Below are 23789 nucleotides of genomic sequence, written 5' to 3' on the forward strand. Positions count from 1 at the left end.
TTACTTCCCTTTTACGTGACTTTACCGAAAGAACCAAGAAGATGGACCCAAAGAATATTCAGATTTTGGTTGATGCCGTTACTAATACGGTCTATGAAATCCAGTGTAAACAATGCCCCCGTGCGTATACGTTGTACGGAATCCGTCCCGCGCGTCATCGCCTTTTCCATTGCGAGGCGCGCTGCGACGATGCAACTTTTCAATAAGTAAAATGCCCCTGGGGCCCCTTTGACGCGCTGGTGGGAGGGGGGTGACCGCGGCGCCGTTGAAGGCTGCGCCCCGAGGGCATCTTGCGTCTCCAAATGTCTCCGTCCTCTGTCGTGTCTGAGCGCAGAGTGTAGGGGGAGGTTGAATCGAGGAGGCTTCAACGTTTGGTGTGGAGGGAGCTCTGTTGTTGATTTGTTGTTTATTGCTGTTGTTCTGTTGTCGTTATAATAGCGATTTAAATATAATTTAGCGGCATCCAAGTGCACGCTTTTGAGCCGTTCGTCCGCCGGCCTGCAAGTTGGAATCGATCAACTTTGAAGCGCGGTGAGATGTCCGTTCCCGTGTGGTGCGAGTGACGGTGGTGGTGGTGATGATGATGATGGTGGTGATGGGGGTGATGATGGTGGTGATGATGGTGGTGATGGTGATGATGATAATGGTGGTGGTGATGATTGGGGTAGTGATGATGGTGGTGGTGATGATGATGATGGGGGTGATGGTGATGATGGGGGTGATGGTGATGATGGGGGTGATGGTGATGATGATGGGGGTGATGATGATGATGGTGGTGGTGGTGAGGATGGGGGTGATGATGATGGGGGTGATGATGATGGGGGTGGTGATGTTGGTGGTGGTGGTGGTGATGATAGTGATGATGATGGTGGTGATGGTGGTGGTTATGATGATGATGGGGGTGGTTATGATGATGATGGGGGTGATGATGATGATGGTTATGATGATGGTTATGATGATGATGGGGGTGATGATGGTTATGATGATGGGGGTGGTGATGGTTATGATGATGGGGGTGGTGATGATGGTTATGATGATGGGGGTGGTGATGATGGTTATGTAGATGGGGGTGGTGATGATGGTTATGATGATGGGGTTGATGATGATGATGGGGGTGATGATGGTGGGGGTGATGATGATGGTGGGGGTGATGATGATGATGGGGGTGATGATGATGGGGGTGATGATGATGGGGGTGATGATGATGGGGGTGATGATGATGGGGTGATGATGATGGTAGTGGTTGATGATTATGGGGGTGATGATGGTAGTGGTGGTTGATGATTATGGGGGTGATGATGGTAGTGGTTGATGATTATGGGGGTGATGATGGTAGTGGTGGTTGATGATTATGGGGGTGATGATGGTAGTGGTTGATGATTATGGGGGTGATGATGGTAGTGGTGGTTGATGAGTATGGGGGTGATGATGGTAGTGGTTGATGATTATGGGGGTGATGATGGTAGTGGTGGTTGATGATTATGGGGGTGATGATGGTAGTGGTTGATGATTATGGGGGTGATGATGGTAGTGGTGGTTGATGAGTATGGGGGTGATGATGGTAGTGGTTGATGATGATGGGGGTGATGATGGTAGTGGTGGTTGATGATTATGGGGGTGATGATGGTAGTGGTTGATGATTATGGGGGTGATGATGGTAGTGGTGGTTGATGAGTATGGGGGTGATGATGGTAGTGGTTGATGATTATGGGGGTGATGATGGTAGTGGTGGTTGATGATTATGGGGGTGATGATGGTAGTGGTTGATGATTATGGGGGTGATGATGGTAGTGGTGGTTGATGAGTATGGGGGTGATGATGGTAGTGGTTGATGATGATGGGGGTGATGATGGTAGTGGTGGTTGATGATTATGGGGGTGATGATGGTAGTGGTTGATGATTATGGGGGTGATGATGGTAGTGGTGGTTGATGAGTATGGGGGTGATGATGGTAGTGGTTGATGATGATGGGGGTGATGATGGTAGTGGTTGATGATTATGGGGGTGATGATGGTAGTGGTGGTTGATGATTATGGGGGTGATAATGGTTATAATGATGATGACGGTGGTGATGATGATGGGGGTGATGATGGTGGTTGATGATGATGGTTCACTGTTGTCCGTGTGCTAGCGACTGTTTGCAAGGCCTCCGCCTCGGTCGGCTCGGCCTTAAATGCGAACTTGCCGCGGTGTATAAAACCTTCGGCATTGGGGAGACAAAGGCGGCCGGGCGTGGTGCCAGTGCCACTGCCACCCAGCCCAGGGCGCCGTGCCGGCCTTGAATCTGTGCTCGCACACAGCACTTACGATCTTAGGATGCCGCTTGAGCTACTGCGCACACACAGATTGAAAACTCGTTTCTTCAGTAGACTCAACACTGCCCATAGACTAACACTACCCATAGACTCAACACTACCCATAGACTCAACACTGCCCATAGACTCAACACTGCCCATAGACTAACACTACCCATAGACTAACACTGCCCATAGACTCAACACTACCCATAGACTAACACTACCCATAGACTCAACACTGCCCATAGACTAACACTACCCATAGACTAACACTGCCCATAGACTCAACACTACCCATAGACTAACACTACCCATAGACTAGCACTGCCCATAGACTCAACACTACCCATAGACTAACACTGCCCATAGACTCAACACTACCCATAGACTAACACTACCCATAGACTAACACTGCCCATAGACTAACACTACCCATAGACTAACACTGCCCATAGACTAACACTACCCATAGACTAACACTACCCATAGACTAACACTACCCATAGACTAACACTACCCATAGACTAACACTACCCATAGACTAACACTACCCATAGACTCAACACTGCCCATAGACTAACACTACCCATAGACTAACACTGCCCATAGACTCAACACTGCCCATAGACTAACACTACCCATAGACTCAACACTGCCCATAGACTAACACTACCCATAGACTAACACTGCCCATAGACTAACACTACCCATAGACTCAACACTGCCCATAGACTAACACTACCCATAGACTCAACACTGCCCATAGACTAACACTACCCATAGACTCAACACTGCCCATAGACTAACACTACCCATAGACTCAACACTGCCCATAGACTAACACTACCCATAGACTCAACACTGCCCATAGACTAACACTGCCCATAGACTCAACACTGCCCATAGACTCAACACTGCCCATAGACTAACACTACCCATAGACTCAACACTGCCCATAGACTCAACACTACCCATAGACTCAACACTACCCATAGACTAACACTACCCATAGACTAACACTACCCATAGACTAACACTACCCATAGACTAACACTACCCATAGACTAACACTGCCCATAGACTAACACTGCCCATAGACTAACACTACCCATAGACTAGCACTGCCCATAGACTAACACTACCCATAGACTAACACTACCCATAGACTCAACACTGCACCATAGACTCAACTCTACCCATAGACTAACACTACCCATAGACTAACACTACCCATATACTCAACACTACCCATATACTCAACACTACCCATAGACTCAACACTACCCATAGACTCAACACTACCCATAGACTCAACACTACCCATAGACTAACACTACCCATAGACTAACACTACCCATATACTCAACACTACCCATAGACTAACACTACCCATAGACTCAACACTACCCATAGACTCAACACTACCCATAGACTAACACTACCCATAGACTCAACACTACCCATAGACTAACACTACCCATAGACTCAACACTACCCATAGACTCAACACTACCCATAGACTAACACTACCCATAGACTAACACTACCCATAGACTCAACACTACCCATAGACTAACACTACCCATAGACTCAACACTACCCATAGACTCAACACTACCCATAGACTAACACTACCCATAGACTAACACTACCCATAGATTAAACACTGTCCATAGACTCAACACTACCCATAGACTAAACACTGTCCATAGACTCAACACTACCCATAGACTCAACACTACCCATATACTCAACACTGTCCATAGACTCAACACTACCCATAGACTCAACACTACCCATAGACTAACACTACCCATAGACTCAACACTGTCCATAGACTCAACACTACCCATAGACTCAGCACTTGCCCCATCAGTCTGTGAAGGCTACGCGGTGGGGGATCTTTGTCTTTGTGTTTCTTCCACAGCAATGGAGTGCTTATTCGTGAGTAAGGAGGGCAGGCACACTCCCGTATCCCTCCCCGACGGGAAATCGATTCTCCTGGGCAGAGGAACAAACACGAAAATCACCGACCGAAAATGCGCACGCCAACAGGGTGAGTTTTAAAAATGAACGGTTACTACCCCGCCTGCTGTAACCCGTCCGGTATCCCTGGATACCGTCGATTGCCCCCTGGAAGTACCGCACGGAACGTCAGAACGTCAGAATTTTTCAATGTACGATGCGTGTGAGGATGTGGAATACAAATATTTTGCATACAGTAGACTCTCGATTACCCACGTGCGATTAATCTGATCGCGTCCCTGAGATTTTTACGTAAATTAATAGTTGTGGATTTTCACTTAAGCCCAAATTTATCATCTAAAAACAGTTCTACATTGTTATTGTTGGAAGTGTTCATCACAAGTCACATGCTTAAACCGAACAAAAATGTTGCTCCGTTTAATCCGAAATCCATGTGATTGCCTCCACAGTACAGTAGTTGCCATATCATTACAACAGTGGGTGGAGTTTGATTGATGTTTATTGGCGTGGTTCTGCTGCTGTCATCCACTCAGTGGGCCGAGTCTTCTGCGCATCATCGATCGGCCGATCATTAGTATTGGTTCTAAATCGAAATTGTCAGTTGTGCTTCATTTTGAGTGATTTATCCGATTGTTTATTTTGCGGGTTTTAATTTACGAAAACCGTGCGATGCCAGCGAGAAATTTAAGCTTGTCGTTTTAACTTTAAATCAGAAACTGGATATTATACGTGAATTAAAATATGTAATTTATACCAATATTAGTGTTTTTTGGCATAGAGATCTGCGGAAAATGTATATATTTTTTGTATTATCTGCGATTTTGAATTATACGCAGCTGTCTTCCTCTCTGTCATTAGCACGGATTTCCGATCGATGGCTGTGTTTTTTTGTTGTTGTTTGTGTGCAGTGGAGCTTATTGCTGACTACGGTTCCAAGACTGTGGTGGTGAAAAGGGTGAGACCCGGATTGCTGCAAAGTTATTTGCGATCATGATCACCATCACTGTCAGTGGGAACAGTAACAGCCTCATCAGCAGCAGCATTAGCAGCTGCATCGGTAAAACGGTAACATTTCCGTCATTAAAGCGGTGCTGTGATATACCGTTCGAGTTAAACTCCACGATAATCTCCTTGCCCGATTTCTATTTTGTTATTCTACGCGACGGAGGAGACGGGCGACGTCTCTCTCTCTTCCTCTCTCTCTGCACCCGCAGCTGGGGGTCAACCCCACGTGGGTGAGCGGCACGGAGCTCCAAGTGGGCGAGTCCGTGCGGCTCGCGGACGGTGGCGTCGTGCTCATGGTGAACGAGCGATACCCCTACAGCGTGATGTTCGGCGGGAGCGGCGGCGGTGGCGGCGGCGGCCAGAAAACCGCCTCCTCTCACTCGGCCTCCAAGCCTGGCGGCCGATCTGAGTCCCCGCGCAAAACCATTAAGGTGTGAGCCTTAGAATAAAACCCGCACTCGTCATGACCACCTTTCCGCCCGGACACTGCCTCCATCCTCCGATTGACACGGTTGGCTACGTACGGCGCGAAAGAAGTTCAGCATACATACATACATGCATACATTTTGCTTAAAAGGCATACATACATGCATACATTATTCTTTAAAAGCCTCCATACATGCATAAATTCTGCTTTAAAAGCATACGTACATGCAATGCATTTTCAAACTAGATGATTTAAAAGTGCGCCAGTGGCTTCCTAATATCGGAACGAAGAGCGTTCCAGATGGCCGCAGAAGCGTGTCTGAAAGCGTCGCAATTGCAAATCTCATTTCACTGCTGCCAAAATCACCGTGGCCACATGTTTTATATATTTGACGCAAACGTATCGGGCGATTGCCTGCCTGCCTGCCTGCCGCGTGCGGCGCAGGACTTCTTCCCGAGCAAGGCGCCCAAGCGGTCGTCTGACGACCCGAAATCTGGCGACGCGAAGAGGACGCGCGTGGAGGAGTCGTTGGAGGGCAACGGGGAACGGAGCGAGCGCGACTCGGGGGGCGAGGAGGAGGAGGACGAGGAGGAGGTGGCGGAGAAGTTGAGGAGCCTCCGTGACATCGCTCAGGGTTCAAAGGTCACGGCGACGATGACGGCAGCAACGGCATCGTCGTCGTCGTCGTCATCGTCGTCGTCATCGTCAAACGCTGTGGCGCTACCCGGCGGGAGAGGTGGGAAATCCGTCATCGTCCTGGAAGAAGTGCACCTCAGAATCAGAATATTTATTTTATACTACAGATGTCCGGTAGGGGCACGGGGTTAGAACGCTACAACAACAAACACAACACAGCAACACGATAGGAGGGCAAAGTATCGGAAAGGTCAACAAATCACTTCCAAATAAAACTCAAATATTTTTTATCTTACCAGGGTAAGGCCTCACTGAGTTATTCGCTTCTTTTTCAGAAGCGACTTGGCTACCACAAACGACAGCTCAACGAAGTGGCTTATCTGGTGCTACAAAATCATTTGAATAAACGCGTGTTGTTTGGCATCGGCTCGCATCTGACCGTCTCTCGCGCTAAGGGAGTAGACAACTGACGGACAGGGGAGAATGCGTCATGCGTTGCTGGAAAGGAATTCTGAACGACAGCACCCAAGGGAGCTTGCTTGCTGCCCCCCACTCGGCACAGGATCAAAGCACGGCTCTCCGTATACGCCTCTTGTGCACGCTGCGCCAACGCCACTTTGCGCGTGCGTTGCCCTCTGATTTTGTCCAGAACAGAGGTTGAAAGTGTGGCCCGACTAACAAAAAAAGGTCGAAACGGTGTGTGCGGAAGGGGCTGCCACGCTTTCAGTTCCGTTGAATTGGTGGTCGATACAAGGCTGAGAGCATTGCGCACGCAACGCGGTGGTCACATGGCACACCGCTGAGTGCCGTTACTTCCGGTTTGGATCAACAGCGGCTGTAGCTAAGGTTCCCGTTGTGTTGTTAATGCACAGCTGTCAACCTATTTGGTTCACCCCGTATCCTTGTACAGGGAAATGTAGTTTTCGGGTCCAAACGGCGTACAGCCGTTCAATACGGGCAAAATATTAAAATGTGTTATCTATTTGTTTGTGTTTCTCCCTTGTGATGGGACTTTCTAAGATGAACGTTGAGATTTTTTAGGGGCACGGGGTCACCAATAAGATAATATTTATTTTTCCTGGTCTCTTGAGTTTTTACGTGTTTAATCAAAGTAAAGGTGACTTGTTTTGGGTGTGTGTTGTTATAAGTGTGTGTGTGTGTTTATGGAGAGCGGTAGTGTATCGGTTAGCGCTACGCTGCGCTATGAACCCTGCGACCCGAGTTCCATTCCTGCTCGTGGCCAACAGCGGTGACTATTATCTGAACCGGTTCTGGGCATCTCCTAGGTCGACTCAGCCTCAAATGAGTACCTGGTGCGGTGTGTAATCATCGCCACTAGGGAGACAAAGGCGGCCGGGCGTGGTGTTGGCCACCCACCCCCTCGTGTGCCGTGCCCGCCTTCATAGGTGCCACTCGCTAACAGCACTTGCCCCAACAGTCTGTTAAGGCTATACGGGGGATTTGTATCTTTGTGTTCATAAGCGTGCACGTTCGTGTAACGTGTTGGTGAATGCAGCGGATTCCGCACTTGGCTCTCCGTCCGCGTGCACTCGCGACCGCTGGGAGAAGGAGGGAAACCTCCTGCTCTTCACCGCAAAGGGGGTCCGTGCGTCAGCTAAGGTGAGCGGCGATTCATTACGGCCGCGTCGGAGACACTGATGCGATCCAGCGCCGCTACGAACCCCGGGGTCAGTAGCACGCATCAGTTGCCGGCCCGTGATTATACCGGGTTCTCGAGGGGAAACCTGTCGACGATCCCAGCCCAGTCACCATTCACTTGTGTGGAGACTGGTGTTTACAGAGATCCATGGAACCCCAGAGGGACCTGTAGACTCGTACAGAATGAGTTACGATTAAACTGGGTTCTCCAGTAGAGTAAGTTGACCTGAGCCTGATCACCACGACCTTATGTGGAGGCTTGCATGCTTACAAAGAGACCTGTAGACTCACACATAGAGCCTTATCGATTCACACAGGCTGAGGTATGATTGATGGGGTCAGCCCTGCCACCAATTACTTATGTAGAGACCCATGTACACCCACAGAGAGACCCACTGAGAGACCCATAGACTCACAAGCTTTCGTGACTGCAGGGATTCATCTTCTTGGTTCTTTCGGTAAAGTCCCGTAGAAGGAAAATAATAAAATAATGAAAATAAAACATCATAAAATAATTCTCACAACGTTTCGGCCACAACGCAAGCAGCCGTCTTCAGGTGGAGAACAGGTCTGTCGACGCTGTCTTCTCACATAGAGACCCATACACCCACAGAGACACCCATACACCCTCTGAGACACCCACAGACCAAGAGAGACCCATAGATGTTCATAGAGACCCATAGCCTCACAGAGAGACCCACAGACTCGCATTGAGGCCCATAGACCCACAGAAAAACCCAGAGACTCAGATAGACTCACATTGAGACCCACGGAGAGACCCACAGAGAGACCCACAGACTCACATTGAGACCCACAGACCCACAGAGAGATCCATACACTCGCATAGAGGCTCACCGATTCACGTAGGCCGAGTTGTGATTAAACCGGCTTCTCCAGTGTAGCGAGTTGATGGCCTCAGGCCAGTCACAAATGTCTCCACACAACAAACAGCTCATCACGCGAGATTGCGTTTGTGGCTTATTGTGGATTCCCTCTGTGCTCAGGTTGCCGGCTTCGACATTGATTCAACCATCATCACCACCAAATCCGGACGCGTTTTCGCAACCGGGCCCGATGACTGGAAGTGAGAAATATCATCGTGACGCTTTGTCAAAATTTTTTTATTTCTTTTCGGAAGGTAACCCCTCCAGAGTTGATGTTATCCTTCATCACCATGGTCACCGAATTTCAGCCACGTGTGATGAAACCGGGTGCTCAAATGTAGTGAGTTGTACGTATGTTACAGTGGGCCCTCGGTTAACGATATTAATTGGTTGCACGAAAACCATTGTCAATTGAAATTATCATTAATCGAATATAGGAGATACGCGTGAAAGTGCTTAATTTTAACTTAGACAATGGGAAGTTGATATTTTCCACCCTAAAAGCATAGCTTGCAATATTTAAACACGCAATTATAATGAATACACGTTATAAGAACTTGTTTAAGCGTTAATGATCTTACTTCACTTTTAAGCAAAAGTATTCAAGAGAACTGTTTCCTTAAGCAACGCACATCAAACGTTGAAAGCTAGCGGCCAGTTGCTCTCCAAGCGCTCATAAAAGAGTGAGTTGCTGATGTCTGCCGAGTCCACTTAAGGGTTCTACGGCCGAAATTGGCCGGTCCGCGTGATATCGCAAACGTATCGTTAATCGAAAATGAATCATTAATCGAAAATGTCTCGTTAATCAAGACAATGGGACCCCTATGGGAAATTATTATTCTGCTGCTGGCCACACTTAATCAGTGCTCCCCAAACTCCACTTGACTCCCCCAAGTCTGTGTGGCTCTACGGGGAATATTTGTGTTGTTTGTTGTACGTGTGAATGTCTGCGTGCGTCTTACGTGCGTGTGCGTGTGTGTGTGTGCAGGATCTTGTACCCCGAGGTGCCCAAGAAGCTCAAACACCTCTTGGAAGAGGGCTACAAGGTACAGGCTCAAGGGGGCGGCACGTGGCCATCGGTAGCCCATTCCCTCCACCCCACCTCCCACCCCCCACCCCCACCTTGTTTCGAATTGAGCGGCCGCCCCGATCGTTATCGCGATGTGTCACGACCGTGGTAAGTACCGCGGCAGCGGACATTAAAAAGATGACCCCCGGACGTCTTTTGCTGTGGCAAGGCCACCATCGTGCGTGTTGGCATGTCTGGCGTGTTGGCGTGTTGGCGTGCTGGCGTGACCGGCGTGTCGGCGTGTCACCACGTCCGGCATGTCAGCGTGTCGCCTTGTCCGGCATTTTGGCCTGTCGGCGTGTCCAGCGTGTTGCCATGTCCGGCGTGCCGTCATGTTCGGCGTGTCGGCGGAGGGTGGAGGGCGGGAGGGGGTCCAATTTTGTGCCGAATTCCAAAATGATACCGTGACTATGTCGGGATGATACACACGGCAGGCAATTATTTCCCAACCGTGGCTCATTTTAATGCCCCACGTCACTCTTGCAAATGAGACTCCCATTCCTGGTCTCACATATTCTCACCTAACAAAGTTACCGTGTACGTATGTTGAACTTCTTTCGCACCGTACGTAGCCGACTGTGCTCATCGGAGGAGTGGATGTGTTCTCGTAGACTGAGCGGTGGTGGTGACCCACAGAGTTTCAAGGTCATAGACCTTGGGAGATGGGGGGGTCATAGACCTTGAAACTTGATCTTGAAAGATGCATGTCGCAAATACGTTTGCACCTACAGCCCCATTGTCAATCCACTTCTGGATGAGGGCCTCCCGACACCGTGCGGGTCGTGGAGATTGATTATTCGAGCATGTTTCACGACGTAGAGGCACAGAATTAGGCGGTCGCCCTCCAGCATTGGAGGAGCGACGCTCGCAACAGTGAGCGGAGCGGTGGGCGACTAAAACGCAGCACATTAGCACGGTAGGGGGGGCAGCTGGTGCATCTGCCAGTCATCTCAGTCGGTCAACCCGTGGCACCTGGGTTTGTCCCGTGACCTTTCAGCATCAGGCCTTCCACTTCACGCAATGCCATCAAAGTGCCCTGTAACACTCAGCCTAACCTAGCTTGTCACAATCTCCGTGGTGACATCACCGCCACTTAGTGGTGAATTGTGGTTGTTGTCTGCCTGTGTGTGTGTGTGTGTCAGGTGGTGTTTTTCACCAATCAGATGGGAATTGCTCGCGGGAAACTGAGAGCTGATGAGTTTCAGGCCAAAGTGGAGTCAATTATAGTCACTCTGGGTCTGCCAGTTCAGGTGAGGCTTGCATCATCAACATCATCCACATCATCAACATCATCATCAGCATCAACAGCATCATCATTAGCATCATCAGCATCATCATCAGCATCATCAGCATGATCATCATCATTAGCATCATCAACATCATCAACATCATCAGCATCATCAACATCATCATCAGCATCAACAGCATCATCAGCACCAGCATCATCAGCATGATCAGCATCATCAACAGCAGCATTATCAGTCAAATCTATGATCACTGTAATCAATATCATAAAAATAATCAAATTTTCACTCATAAAGTGCTTAAATGCCTCCGCGTCACATCCCATCTCAAACATTTGAAAAGGACTCCCGGTGTCAGTTGTCCCTGTGCGGCACAAAGTCTCTGAGCACCGGCCTGCAAGGTGGCCAATCGTCTGCCAGTAGGGGGCAAGAATTACTACTCTGTACGTATTCCCAATTACAGGTAATTTAAGACAAAGGCAGCCGGGCGTGGTGCTGGCCACTCACCCGTTTGTGTGCCGTGCCGGCCTTCATAGGGGCTCGTGAATAGCACTTGCCCCAGCGGTCTGTGGCTACACCACGGGGCGGTGGGGATCTTTGTCATTGTCTCTTTGCAGGTGTTCGTGGCGAGTGGACCTGGCTTGATTCGCAAGCCCATGCTGGGCATGTGGCACCACCTGATCCAGAAAGTGAGTGGGAACGCGTTCATTCCGTCCGCGTCTCCGTCCATCCGCTGTCTCCATCAAGCAGCGGATTTCATTTAGTTTCCCATTTACGTAATCCCCCAGGACATCCTCGCCGAATCCGAAGACCCCTTTTCGCAAAAGGTGTCCCGCCAAGTTTTCGCAGTCGGGGGAGCGTGCGACAGCGATTGAGTAATTTGCGGCATTGAGTTTTTAAATATACGTAAAATTTTGGACCGTGACGTGATCGGCGGGCCAATCGATGGCCCCGGCTCCTCCCTTCCCCGATCGGCGTCGCGGCAACTCGTGGCGTCCGCTGCCGGCGAAGCGGACGACGCCACGTGGTGTTGCCGCGGTCGCCATTAGCGCCCTTGCAGGCAGAATGGCGACGCAGTTCTTCCGTCCTCTCGTCCCCTCGTAGGCCAACGACGGAATCGAAGTCGACATCGGCAAGAGCCTGTACGTCGGAGGTGAGTGCGTGCGGAGGAGCCGCGGTTTGCCGCGGCGGGGTGTCTCCCACATGGGTTTCCCGGTTTGAGTCTGGCGGCCGCCCCGGTTAATGCCACGGGTAGTGCATACCTGTCATAAATCTCAACGTTCATCCTACAAAGTCCCATCACAAGGGAGAAACACAAACAAATAGACTTTTAATTTTTGTTGCCCGCATTGAAACGGCTGTACGCCGTATGGACCTGAAAACTCGATTCCCCTGTACAAGAATACGGGGTGAACCCTATGGGTTGACAGCCATGGGTAGTGGCCGTCGACGGTAACGATACCGCCGCACGAGCGGGCGGCCCACGAACATCACGTGACGTCACTCGCTTAAAGAGGCGAGGCCCTTGCGTCATCGGCAGGGAAAAATTTTGATCCCTCAGAGCCCGGCCCCTCGGTGGCCAATTTGTATAAAAGGCAGAGAGCCAGAGAGCTCGAGGCAGTGTTGGGGAGCCGAAGAGCGAAGAGCCAGTAAAGACTGAAGACCGGCCAGATAGATCCTGGAACTGCTCTGACCCGATGTCCTTCTCAGGGCCGGGTCTGTCTGGCTGGGTGTCGTGACCTGCGCCTTGGCTGGGCCAGGTCAGGTAGCCTCCCCTAGCGCCTTTAACGGAGGACCTGGGAGCATAAATAGTTAGGCAGATAGCCTAGGGGTGTATCCCAGTCTAGTACGGGTGAAGGGGCCGTTACCCCTTCTCAGCGTTACCCTGTTGAGTTATTATAAATAGTGCTGCCTCGACTACACCGTCTCTGTCGTTCGTGAACCCACTACAAATGCAACATTCGTCAATACCGCTGTGAAGTGTGGCCTTATAAGGGAAAGTTTTCAGTCAGATGTTTCGGGCAATGGCCCTTCTCCATGGCGCATAATCTTGCTGCTCCGATTATATTGTTTGTGCGCATCCACCGCCATTCGAACACTCCGCCAAAATGTCGACGCCACCCCCGCGTCAGGGCGACGTCGCACCCCCCCCACCCCCACGCGTGAAACAACTTAACACAACGTGAACAATCGGTGACCGTGGGACCAAAAAATATCGGACATCGTCCTTGAAAAATGGAACGGACAGCAAGCCGAAACGTTACGTTCAAAATCGTTTTTTCCCGACGGTCGTCCCTGGCGCATCGCTACCGTGGCAATTGTCCGCCCCCCCCCCCCCCATGCGTCCGCCCCCCCCCCCCCCCCCCATGCGTCCGCCCTTGTCCCGTGTTCGCAGATGCCGCAGGTCGCCCGGCAAACTGGGCCCCCGGAAAGAAGAAGAAGGACTTCTCCTGCAGCGATCGCCTGGTGAGGAATCGGCACGGGGCGCACCGCAGCCGGCTCGGCGTTCGCGACGATAACGACGCACACCCCACCCCCCCCTCATGCCGTGACGGTCCCAACATCGGTAGCGTGGCGAGCCGTCGCAGTGGGGAGGGCCGCGGGTTTGTTCAGGGAAGCGTCGCCGAGTCACGCTGGCGAGGAGTTCAATGATAGCTCGACGAAGTGGCTCATCGCGTGGAAATGTATCGCGGCCAAATACAGGTAAGACTCTCGATTAATCCGCGTGCGGTTTATCCGATGTCGAATTTACCGCGCGCCGGAGATTTTTACGTAAATAACGCGTGGATGTTTCTCTTAAGCCCAAATTAATAATATAAAATATAAAAACAGTTCTACGTTGTTATTCTTTGAAGTGTTCATTACAAGTCAAACGGTGCTCATACCGAACAAATATGTTCCTCCCGTTAATCCGAAATCCACGCGATCGCCCCTACAGTACAGTAGTTGCCATATCTTTACTACAGTGGGCGGAGTTTGATTGGCATTGTTTGGCGTGGCTCTGCTGCTGTCATCCACTCAGTGGGCCGAGTCTTCTGAAGGGCGGGAGCAGGAAAGTGTTACTATCGCTGAGCACGCGCATCATCGATCGATCGGTCGATCGGTAGTATTGGTTCTATATCTAAGGAGTAACAATCGAGTGATTTATCCCATCATTTAATTTGTGAGTTTTCATTTATGAAAGCTGTGCGATGCCAGAGAAACTTTAACATAATTTATACCTGTACTAGTGGTTTTTGCCAATTAGATCCATGGAAATTTTTTTTTTGTTTTGGGTTATCTGCTGTTTTGAATGATCCGCGGCCGTCCTCCCCGTCATTAGCGCGGATAATCCAGAGCCTACCACACACTACACGCGTGACGTTGATTCTAAATGTGGAGGGAAAAACCGGAGCAGCCGGAGAAAAATCCACACGGCCATGGGGAGAGAGAGACACGCAAACTCTAAATATACAGCAGCAGGCGTCAGGGTCGGGGTCGAACCCACGACCTCCTGTACACCAGGCGAGATAGTCAACATTTAGCCACCGTGACAGCCATACGGCACAAACACAAAGTTGGATACCGTTTCACAACCCAGTGGGTGCGTGTGGCCTTCGTTCCTTGACTACTACTACTACTATCATCACCGCCTTTGTCGTTTTTGTAAGTTTGCTCTCAACGTGGGCCTCCCGTTCCACACTCCGGAGGAGATCTTCCTGGGATGGAAGACGGCACCGTACAGCCTGCCCGACTTCGACCCTGTGAGTCCGACCGCCAAAATAACAAAGACGCACATTTGTAACGCAGCAGCAGCAGCAGCAGGCGCGATAAACGCACGGACAGAGCGTGAAGGCAGCCACAACCGGCGTGACCAACAATTATTGCCCAAGCTCTGTGGCCCTATGCTGGATGTTTCACCAACTCCTTTAATGCCGGTGATGCTGGTAATGCTGATGACTCCCTCCCTCCCTGCTTACCCAACGCACAGCGAGTTCCATCTCTCAGCTGTTCCTCCCAGCCAGTGATGCTGCCGATGCTGCTGCCGATGCTGCCGATGCTGTAGATGACAATGGGGATTCTGCTGCCGATGTTGTTCATATTACTGCTGCGGCTGATGCTGCCAAGGCTGCTACTGCTGCTGATGATCATGCTGACGATGATGCTGATGTCCTCCTCTGCCCCCCGCCCCCTTACCCAGCGCATGGTGAGCCCCAGCTCCCCTCTGTTCCTCCCGGCCACGGCCACGCTTTGCCGCGAGGAGCCGGAGGTGGTGGTGGCGGTGGGATTCCCCGCAGGTGAGACGATGACGAAGCGGATTTGCAACTCCCAGAATCCCGTGTTGACGGCCGCCACCGATCGTCACGTTCGCTTCCCGTTGCCAGCGCCGAGCCGGCGTGGCGAGGCTGCCGCTGCCACTGCCGATCGTCATCACGCGGCAAACAAATCATCGTCCTCGAATCATGATCGCCCGCCTCCTGTTGTTGTCGTCGTCACTGCTGTCATCGTCGCTGTCTCTCCGTGCGGGTAAAGTCGTGCGCGTGTTTGTCGTTGCAGCTGGGAAGTCGACGTTCTTCAAGGAGCACATGGTGTCCAAGGGCTACAGCTACGTGAACAGGGTACGGTGGTGATGATGACGACGATGATGGGCCTCCCCTTGGTCGACTCGGCCTCAAATGAGTTCCCGGTGCTGTGCGTAGTTAACATGGCGGCTGAGGAGAGACAAAGGCGGCCGGGTGTGATGCTGGCCACTCACCCCCTCGTGCGCCGTGCCGGCTTCCTAGGCGCTGCTACTCGCGAACAGCACTTGCCCCGACAGTCTGTTAAGGCTATGCGGCGGGGGGGATCTTCGTCTTTGTCTCTCTGTCGCCTGCTGTGCAAGGACACGCTGGGGAACTGGCAGAAGTGTGTGGCGGCGTGCGAGGAGGCCCTGCGTGGTGGACATGGGGTCGTGGTGGACAACACCAACCTGGAGGTGGACGCGCGGAAAAGGTGCCGCCCCCCCCCCCCCCTCGTCACTCAACGGCATCGGCTACAGCTGCCACTGCTACCACCGCTCTCTGCTGCGCGTCGTTATTATTATTAACATCGTCATCATTGCGCTTGTTTGCCTGGGAGAGCCTCGTCCAGTCTCACGTACGCCAGCATGTGTGGTCTTCTCGGCCACGGTCATGCCCTCCCTTCTTTACGCGAAACGTGGATCCTTCCTAATGGAACATCTTCGTCAGCTAGAAACATTTAGGCTGGTCTGCCTACGATCCATCCTGGGTTTAACCAGACTGGATTGTGTGAGGAGCTCACAAATCCTTGAAAGATCTGGGCAAAGTCCCATCGGTGAGCTCCTCCGGCAGGCAAGGCTGCGTTGGCTGGGTCATGTAGCCCGCATGCCCAGCCACCACATGCCTAAACAGCTTTTGTTCGGCCGGATCGAGGGGGCTTAACGGGTGCGGCACGGGCTAGAGAAGAGATGGAGGGATGCGGTACAGGAAGATGTGGAGCTGAGTGGACTTGCCGATGACTGGTACCAGCGGTGTCAAGATCGGACTCTGTGGAGGAGGCTCGTGAAGGACGCTATTGGGCAGTTGGAGGCAGCCCCCCTCCAACAACAACGGAGGGCGGAGGAGTGACGCTCACAACAACGAGCGGAGCGCCGGGTGGCTAAAGCACAGCAAGTTGGCACAGTAGGGGGCACAGGTGGTGCATCAAACAGTCATCTCGGTCATCTCAGTCGACCCGTGGCACCTGGGTCTGCCTCGTGACCTCCTGCCAGCGGGCGTTCGACACTTCACGTGGCCTCAAGGTGCACATGGCCTGGCACAAGCGTCATGGTGACGTCACCGCCACTTAGTGGCGAATTGCGGTTGTTGTATTGTGTAGTGATAGTATTACTCTGTGGGTCTGTGTGTAGGTACGTGGATTGTGTAGTGATAGTATTACTCTGTGGGTTTGTGTGTTGTGTAGTGATAGTATTACTCTGTGGGGCTGTGTGTGTGTTGTGTAGTGATAGTATTACTCTGTGTGTGTGTAGTGAGAGTATTACTCTGTGGGTCTGTGTGTAGGTACGTGGATTGTGCACGGAAGGCTGGCGTTCCTTGCCGTTGCTTTCTGTTCACAACGACCTTCGAACACGCGATGCACAATAACCGGGTGAGTCTCCCAGTCGTCCACGCACTCACTCATACACTCGCCACCTCGCTCGCTCGCTCAAACCCCCCTGAACCATACAGTGTATCCTTAACAGACCGTTGGGGCAAGTGCTGTTAGCGAGCACCTTTGAAGACCAGCATGCCACACGAGGGGTGGGTGGCCAGCATCTCGCCAGGCCGCCTTTGTCTCCCTAGTGGCGATGTTTACACTAGCTACTCATTTGAGGCTGAGTCGACCTAGGGGAGGCCCAGAACTGGTTCAGTGGTGTTAGTGGCCGTGAGCGGGAATCGAACTCGGATCGCCGGGTTCGTAGCGCAGCGCGCCAACCGCTGCACCACCACTCTCCAATTGGGATCACACAGAGCAGCAGGAGCAGCAACAATATCGTTCCGCTACTGCTGCCAAAACCTGGCAGGACCCTCCTGCCAAACAGTCTTGAGACTCGAGTACGGCTTTGCTGGGTGAACCAGGGCAACAACAACAACGATAACAACAACAATAACAACAACAATAACAACGTGTGGTGTCTCGCCGTCTCTGTGTCTCCTTCGTCGTGGCTCGGGCAGTTCCGTGAGGCCGTGGGCAAAGAGCACGTGCCGGTCAACGTGATGGTGATGAACGCCAGCAGGTTTGTCTCCCCCGCACGCCGTCATCATCGGCGTCGTCATCGTCGTGATCATCATCATAATCGCCGTCGTCATCATCATGATCATCGCCGTCGTCATCATCGTGATCGTCGTCGTCGTCATCATTGTGATCATCATTATCGCCATCGTCATCATCGTTGTCGTCATTGCCATTGTCCAATCACCATCTACCCGCTGCTGGGTGCATCAGCTCCGACTGTGGCGAAAGGAGGGGGGGGTGGGTACGATAGCCCTCGTGACGATGGTCCAGTGCGAGCCGACCTTGAGCCCGAAGTTGATTTATCATTAACAAAAAGAAAACGGCGGTAAAAAGTATTGGCTTTAGCCTCTCTGTCAATAAAACAGGAGTTGTGTTCAGATGTTCAAGTTCATGTATTAGGTATAGCCCTGTGAGCCATTCGGCTCTTGAATCGGGTGCAACCGCAACAAACAAAAAACAAAAACATGAACAAGAAAACATCTTAAAGTGAATATGTGACTGAGTGCAAACAGAAATCCAAGAAAAGACAGCAAAATATTGCAGAAAAAGCACCGTACACCAACCCTGTGCAAAAATTGCAGTGAGATGCAAGTCAAACAACAACAACCATAAGACAACTTAGATTCAGTCTTACTCCGTACTACAACAAACAAACAAGGCCAAACCACCAAATACAAACCTTTCGCAATGAATCAAATCTGCATTAACCAAACGCAGTGCTTGTGGTAAACATGCAAACAAAAACTTGTTCTAATAATCTATGCATTGTCTTTGAAACCGATTGGCCTACACGAGTGACAGCCTTCTTTAGGGCTTAGTCTCACCAGTGTCTGGTGTAGGCCAATCAGTTTCAAAGACCATGCACACGTTATAATCAGAGCAAGTTTGTTTTTATGTTCACCACCACATGTACCGTGCGTGGTTAATGCAGTACCTGATTCCTTGCAAAGGGTATCAATTTGGCGTTTGAACATCTCAACACACAACCTGTTGTATTGCCAGACAAGGGTCAAACAACCTATTCTTACTTTTAATACTAGAGGCCTCGGCCACACGCGCACCTCCCGTTCCGCACACCGCCACCATCGCCAATTTAATAATTTCCGGGCACATCTTTTGTACGTTTGGTGACGAGCGTTTCACGGCGCCCCCAAGCGTCGCGTACACCGCGTGACTTTCCTTTTGTGTCCTCTGCTGCCCGCGGGCCCTTTGCAGGAACAAGTACGTCCCGCCCACGGCGGACGAAGGCTTCAGTGAAATTGTCCGCATCAACTTTGTGCCCAATTTCACCGACCCGGAGCTCGGCGCGCTCTACCGCCAGTTCTCCGAGGGTTAGGCCCAGTGAGAGCAAGCGGGGCTCTCGGCTGCCCGGACCACGGCGGCCGCTGCCCGGTGACGGTGGGGAGTGACGGGGGGGGCGGCAGTGGTAATTTAGTAAGTGAACGCTGTCGATGAAAATTATGAGCTTGTCTTAAATTCCGGTGGCAACGGTGGCAACGTGTGAACGAGAATCGTGGGCAATGTCTACGATTAACCAGTACCATCACCACCATCATAACAACCAACACCATCATCACTACCACTATTGTCACCACCACTATCATTGTCACCGTCACCGCTATCATCACCACCAACATCATCATCACCATCATTACCAACATCACCACCATTACCACCAACACCATCATCATTACCACTACCGTCACCACTACCATCATCGTCACCATCACCACTGGCATCACCACCACCACCATCGACCCACCAGAGATTACAGCTTGACTGTGACGAGACAATTAACGAGTCTGAACGAAAGATAATTCCGTAGCCTAATCATTAAATAACTATAAGTTTTTTATTACATGTTTGACTGCTGTAGTCAACAAGGACTAAGAGAATAACTCCATGAGGTACACCGACTGAGACTCGACGGCTCGACTGTGCCATCGACTGGGCTGTTACGATGACTGAAATAACAAACGCCGATGAGGCTTTGAACAGGTAAGTGCGTTGAGCGATCATGAAGTGAATCGACAGCCCCTTCGGCTTTCAGGCGCTCCGAATTCTTTCTGGCAGCGATCACGTAATGATTATGCAATCGTCACGCACGTCCGCGTGCTGCCGTCGACGCCAATCCGCTGCTGGATGAAGGCCGTGCCGTGCCGTGCCGTGCCGTGCCGTGAACTCACCAGGACTGTGTAGGCCTCACCGGGGGGGACGTTTGATATCCCCGGAGGGGAGAGTGCTGGAAGAAGATGGTTTCTAGACTCTTGGAAGACATTTGGGGCAAAGTACGTACGCATGTGTGTTGAACTTCTTTCGCACCGTACGTAGTCAACCGCGCTAATCGGAGGTGCCGGGGGGAAGGGCAGCAAACTAAACGCACAAAACTGTTCTAAAGATGCGAGTTTGTCAATCGAGATGATGGCTCCGGTGGCATCTTGATATCGGAAGGAAGAGCGTTCCAGACGGACGCACAAGCGCATCTGAAAGCGCCGCGCGACGCGATGATCACCGTCTCTGTTCGATGGCCGAACTAAAAGCCGGTGCTTCTGCAAGGATGAGCGGAGTTGGCGTGATGATGGTTCATGTTCCTTGTTAATCGGAGGTGCGGGAAATTGTGAAATGGACAAAAACAAATTGCGTTTCGTGTCATAAAGCTCTCAGCCTTATCCAGACCACCAGCTGAAAAGAACTGAATGTTTGGTCATTTTGTCGGTAAGATCACCGACTCGGCGAGTTGAGAAGGTGAGGCCAGTCCCAACGGGGGTGGGGGCTGTGATACGGAGACACAGCCGATGACCGTTTTCACCTCCCGTTAAGACTTCATGAGTAGAGGCACAGTCATCAATGAAAAAAACAATAATTGGCTTTAACCCTTTCTGGAAATAAAGCAGAAGGTGTTAAGATGTCCAAACAACAAATAGATAACTCCTGCAAGGCATCAAGTCTGCATTAACCGCACGTGCTTATGGCAAGACACGCTCCATCACCAAACAGACACCTGGTCTAACACTGCTGGTGAGACTAGGCCATCAAGAAGGCCGTCTCTGGCGTAGGCCAATCGGTTTCAAAGACAACGATCAGATACCTTGCAATCGGTGTTTGGTGTGTGCACATCTTAACACCTGATACAGTACAGGGACTCCTCCACTTACGAACATTAAACGTACGAACTTTCAGAGTTATGTAGTTGCCCGTTCGGACCAAGAGTCGTAAGTTCAACCGCCGCGCAATAGATGGCGGTAGTGGCATCTACGTCTGCAGAACGTGAAGAACCAGCGGCATCTACAGGAGATCGTACAACTTTTAAAGGCATTCCCCGTGTTTGAGTGTACACGCCATACGACGTGTTTGGAATCGATGGGAGTAAAGTTGGGACTTAAGAATAAATCGACTTACGAACAGAACCTCTGGAACCTGCCTCGTTCGTAAGGAGAGGAGTCCCTGTGCTGGCAGAAAGGCCCCGGAGACACGGTGATCGGTGTTCACTGCTGCCATGATTCCTCCGGTGGAGCCCGGTGTATAGAGAGGCCTTTGCACTGTGGTGGGAGGCAGGGGACCCCGTTAGCCATGGGCTTCAGGTGACAATTGCCGTTTGTCCAGGACGAAGAGAACCCATAACAGCAGTAAAGTCTCTTTGCATCCGGCCTGCATGAGTGCCACGGTGGCTAGGAGATGTTGACTACCTCGCCTGGTATACGGGAGGTCGTGGGTTCGGTCCCGACCGTGACGATGCCTGCTGTATATTTGGAGTTTGTGTGTCTCTCTCCGTGAGCGCGTGGGTTTTCCTCCGGATCCTCCAGTTTTTCCCTCCACGTTTTTAGAATCAACATCACGTGTGTTAAAGCATTTGGCTGCTGCTGTAAATTTCCACGTGGCGATCAGCCGCCGCTTCGTTGAGCTATGATTTGTGGGAGCCAGGTCACTTGTGAACAAGTATAACCCGTAAAAACAAAGTTTTTCACTATAAATCCTTTATACGCGTGGCGGCTAGAGTCCTCTCGTCTTCTGCTTGAGATGGCTGCCACTTATGGGTCAGATGATTGCATGGCACCATTAAGCAATTGGTAATTAAATATAACATTAATTGTCACGCACAACGAGTCTGTGTGGAAAATGTCAGCTCGATTGGATCACGGGAAGTGGGTTAAAAACGACCGTAAGATTTGCACGGTCGTAAGCAAGCAAGCAAGCGCGCAAGTGAACTTAATATAAAGTATTTAAAAAGAGCTAAATAGCTCAGTGGGCCTTACCCGCTAAAATAAAAATAGTTTAGAAGTTGTGATTCTGTTATGGGTTCTCTTTGTCTGTTGCAGATTCGAATTGAAATAGTCACAGGCAAGAGGAAAGTTGTTTTTTTTGTGAGCCCAGACCTCGCTAGGTATGTCACTTGCCGATACCACCTGATGGGCTTCTTTTCAGCGGTTCCAATTTCTGTACGTGGCCAAATAACGGCGAGTTATGCGGTTAACCGCGTGGAATTGGCGGGTTTCACCAGAATTGTCTCGGCGTGCGTCAATAAATGGGCACGACTGAAGTTGTCCTGTCTCGGTTGGTACCGACGTCTGCTCCGGCCCAGGGATTACTTCCTCGCTCCGGGACCTGGGCTTGCAAGTCCCTCTCGAGACAGATTATCGTGACTCGGCGAGGCCTTCACAGCTAACAGCGCGATGACAAGTCCTGCGTGTCTGCTGTTTCTGCTCATTCGCGCAACAAACGCACGCTTGAATAGAGGCTTGAGAAAACAGCAGCAGCAGCAGCAGCGATATATCCACTGCTGGATGAAGGCCGTGGTCTCGCGGTGCAAAGCGGTTGAAGCTTATCGAGTGGGTTCGGTTTTCTCGCTTCTCACCTGTGCGTCGTCATCTACGTTGAGCTCACAGCCTCAAGCGGCTATTAAGATGTGCACTAGTGGCATTCTTGAACGTGTTTCATCGTCAGCCACGGTCAATCCACTGCTGGATGAAGGCCTCCGCAAGCTACCGCCACCCTTTTTAACGGTCCTTGCGACGTAGTGATCCACCTGACGCCGGCTGATTCCATCGCTCCACCTCCTCGATTGACGTCCCTATGTGTATCTGGATTACAAAACATTAACAAAAACGTCGTGGTATATTGAATCGATAAGGCTTTTGTTCGGCTGACACATGTCCATGAAGTACAAACAACAAGAACCGGGACACAAAAACTAAATATGAATGACAATAAAAGCTGCACTCCGATCCTGTTATCGCTGCCCCCCGCTGTCATTGATTTGAAGTTGGGCGCCTGTATCGGCCTGCGTGGCGCGTGGGACCCACCGATTCCACACTCGGCTGCCATGCTACTTGCGTTGTGGCCGAAACGTCCTGAGAATTGCTTTTTATTACGTTTAATATTTTTATTATTTTATTATTTCCCTTCTACGTGACTTTACCGAAAGAACCAAGACGATGAATCCCTGCAGTCACGAAAGCTTTAAATCGAAATGCTTCTCATTCTCAAGTTCAGCTGTTGCCCGGGGACAGCGACCGGACAACACGGTCGAGCGTGGAGCAGGGGACGACTTTTACCGGACACCGGGTGGCGGACAGGAGAAGGCCGGCCCTTCTGTCCGCGAACAGGAGAAGGCCGGCCCTTCTCCTGTCTGCCGGCCCGTCTCCTGTCTGCCCTCCTCACGTCACCATCGTGATCCTCATCACCCGGTGTCCGGTAAAAGTCGTCCCCCGCTCCACGCTCGACCGCGAGCTTCTCAACGTCTCCCTCGCGTCCCTCATCCCGAGCCTCGGGCTGGCGCAGGGGGTCGCCAAATGCGTGTCTCAGGGGCCGCGTGGAACACCTCTCGCACTT

The 23789-nt window shown here is 51.2% G+C and overlaps 1 protein-coding gene across 1 annotated transcript; it reads left to right on the forward strand.

The window, feature by feature from the left end:
- Window positions 1-315: 315 nt before the first annotated feature.
- On the forward strand, window positions 316-23190 carry PNKP (polynucleotide kinase 3'-phosphatase). Its single transcript, XM_078619632.1, has 19 exons — window positions 316-531; window positions 4225-4353; window positions 5192-5238; window positions 5498-5719; window positions 6160-6451; window positions 7868-7971; window positions 9015-9094; window positions 9883-9940; window positions 11106-11213; window positions 11825-11896; window positions 12312-12360; window positions 13603-13673; window positions 14858-14950; window positions 15388-15484; window positions 15744-15805; window positions 16069-16178; window positions 17246-17333; window positions 17900-17961; window positions 19176-23190. The coding sequence occupies exons 2-19, from the start codon at window positions 4227-4229 to the stop codon at window positions 19294-19296; spliced, it is 1863 nt and encodes a 620-aa protein (XP_078475758.1). The 5' UTR covers window positions 316-531; window positions 4225-4226; the 3' UTR covers window positions 19297-23190.
- The last annotated feature ends 599 nt before the right edge of the window (window positions 23191-23789 follow it).

This window comes from Lampetra planeri, chromosome 63 (genome assembly GCF_965212315.1).
Source record: "Lampetra planeri chromosome 63, kcLamPlan1.2.h2, whole genome shotgun sequence".
NCBI classification, from domain to species: domain Eukaryota; kingdom Metazoa; phylum Chordata; class Hyperoartia; order Petromyzontiformes; family Petromyzontidae; genus Lampetra; species Lampetra planeri.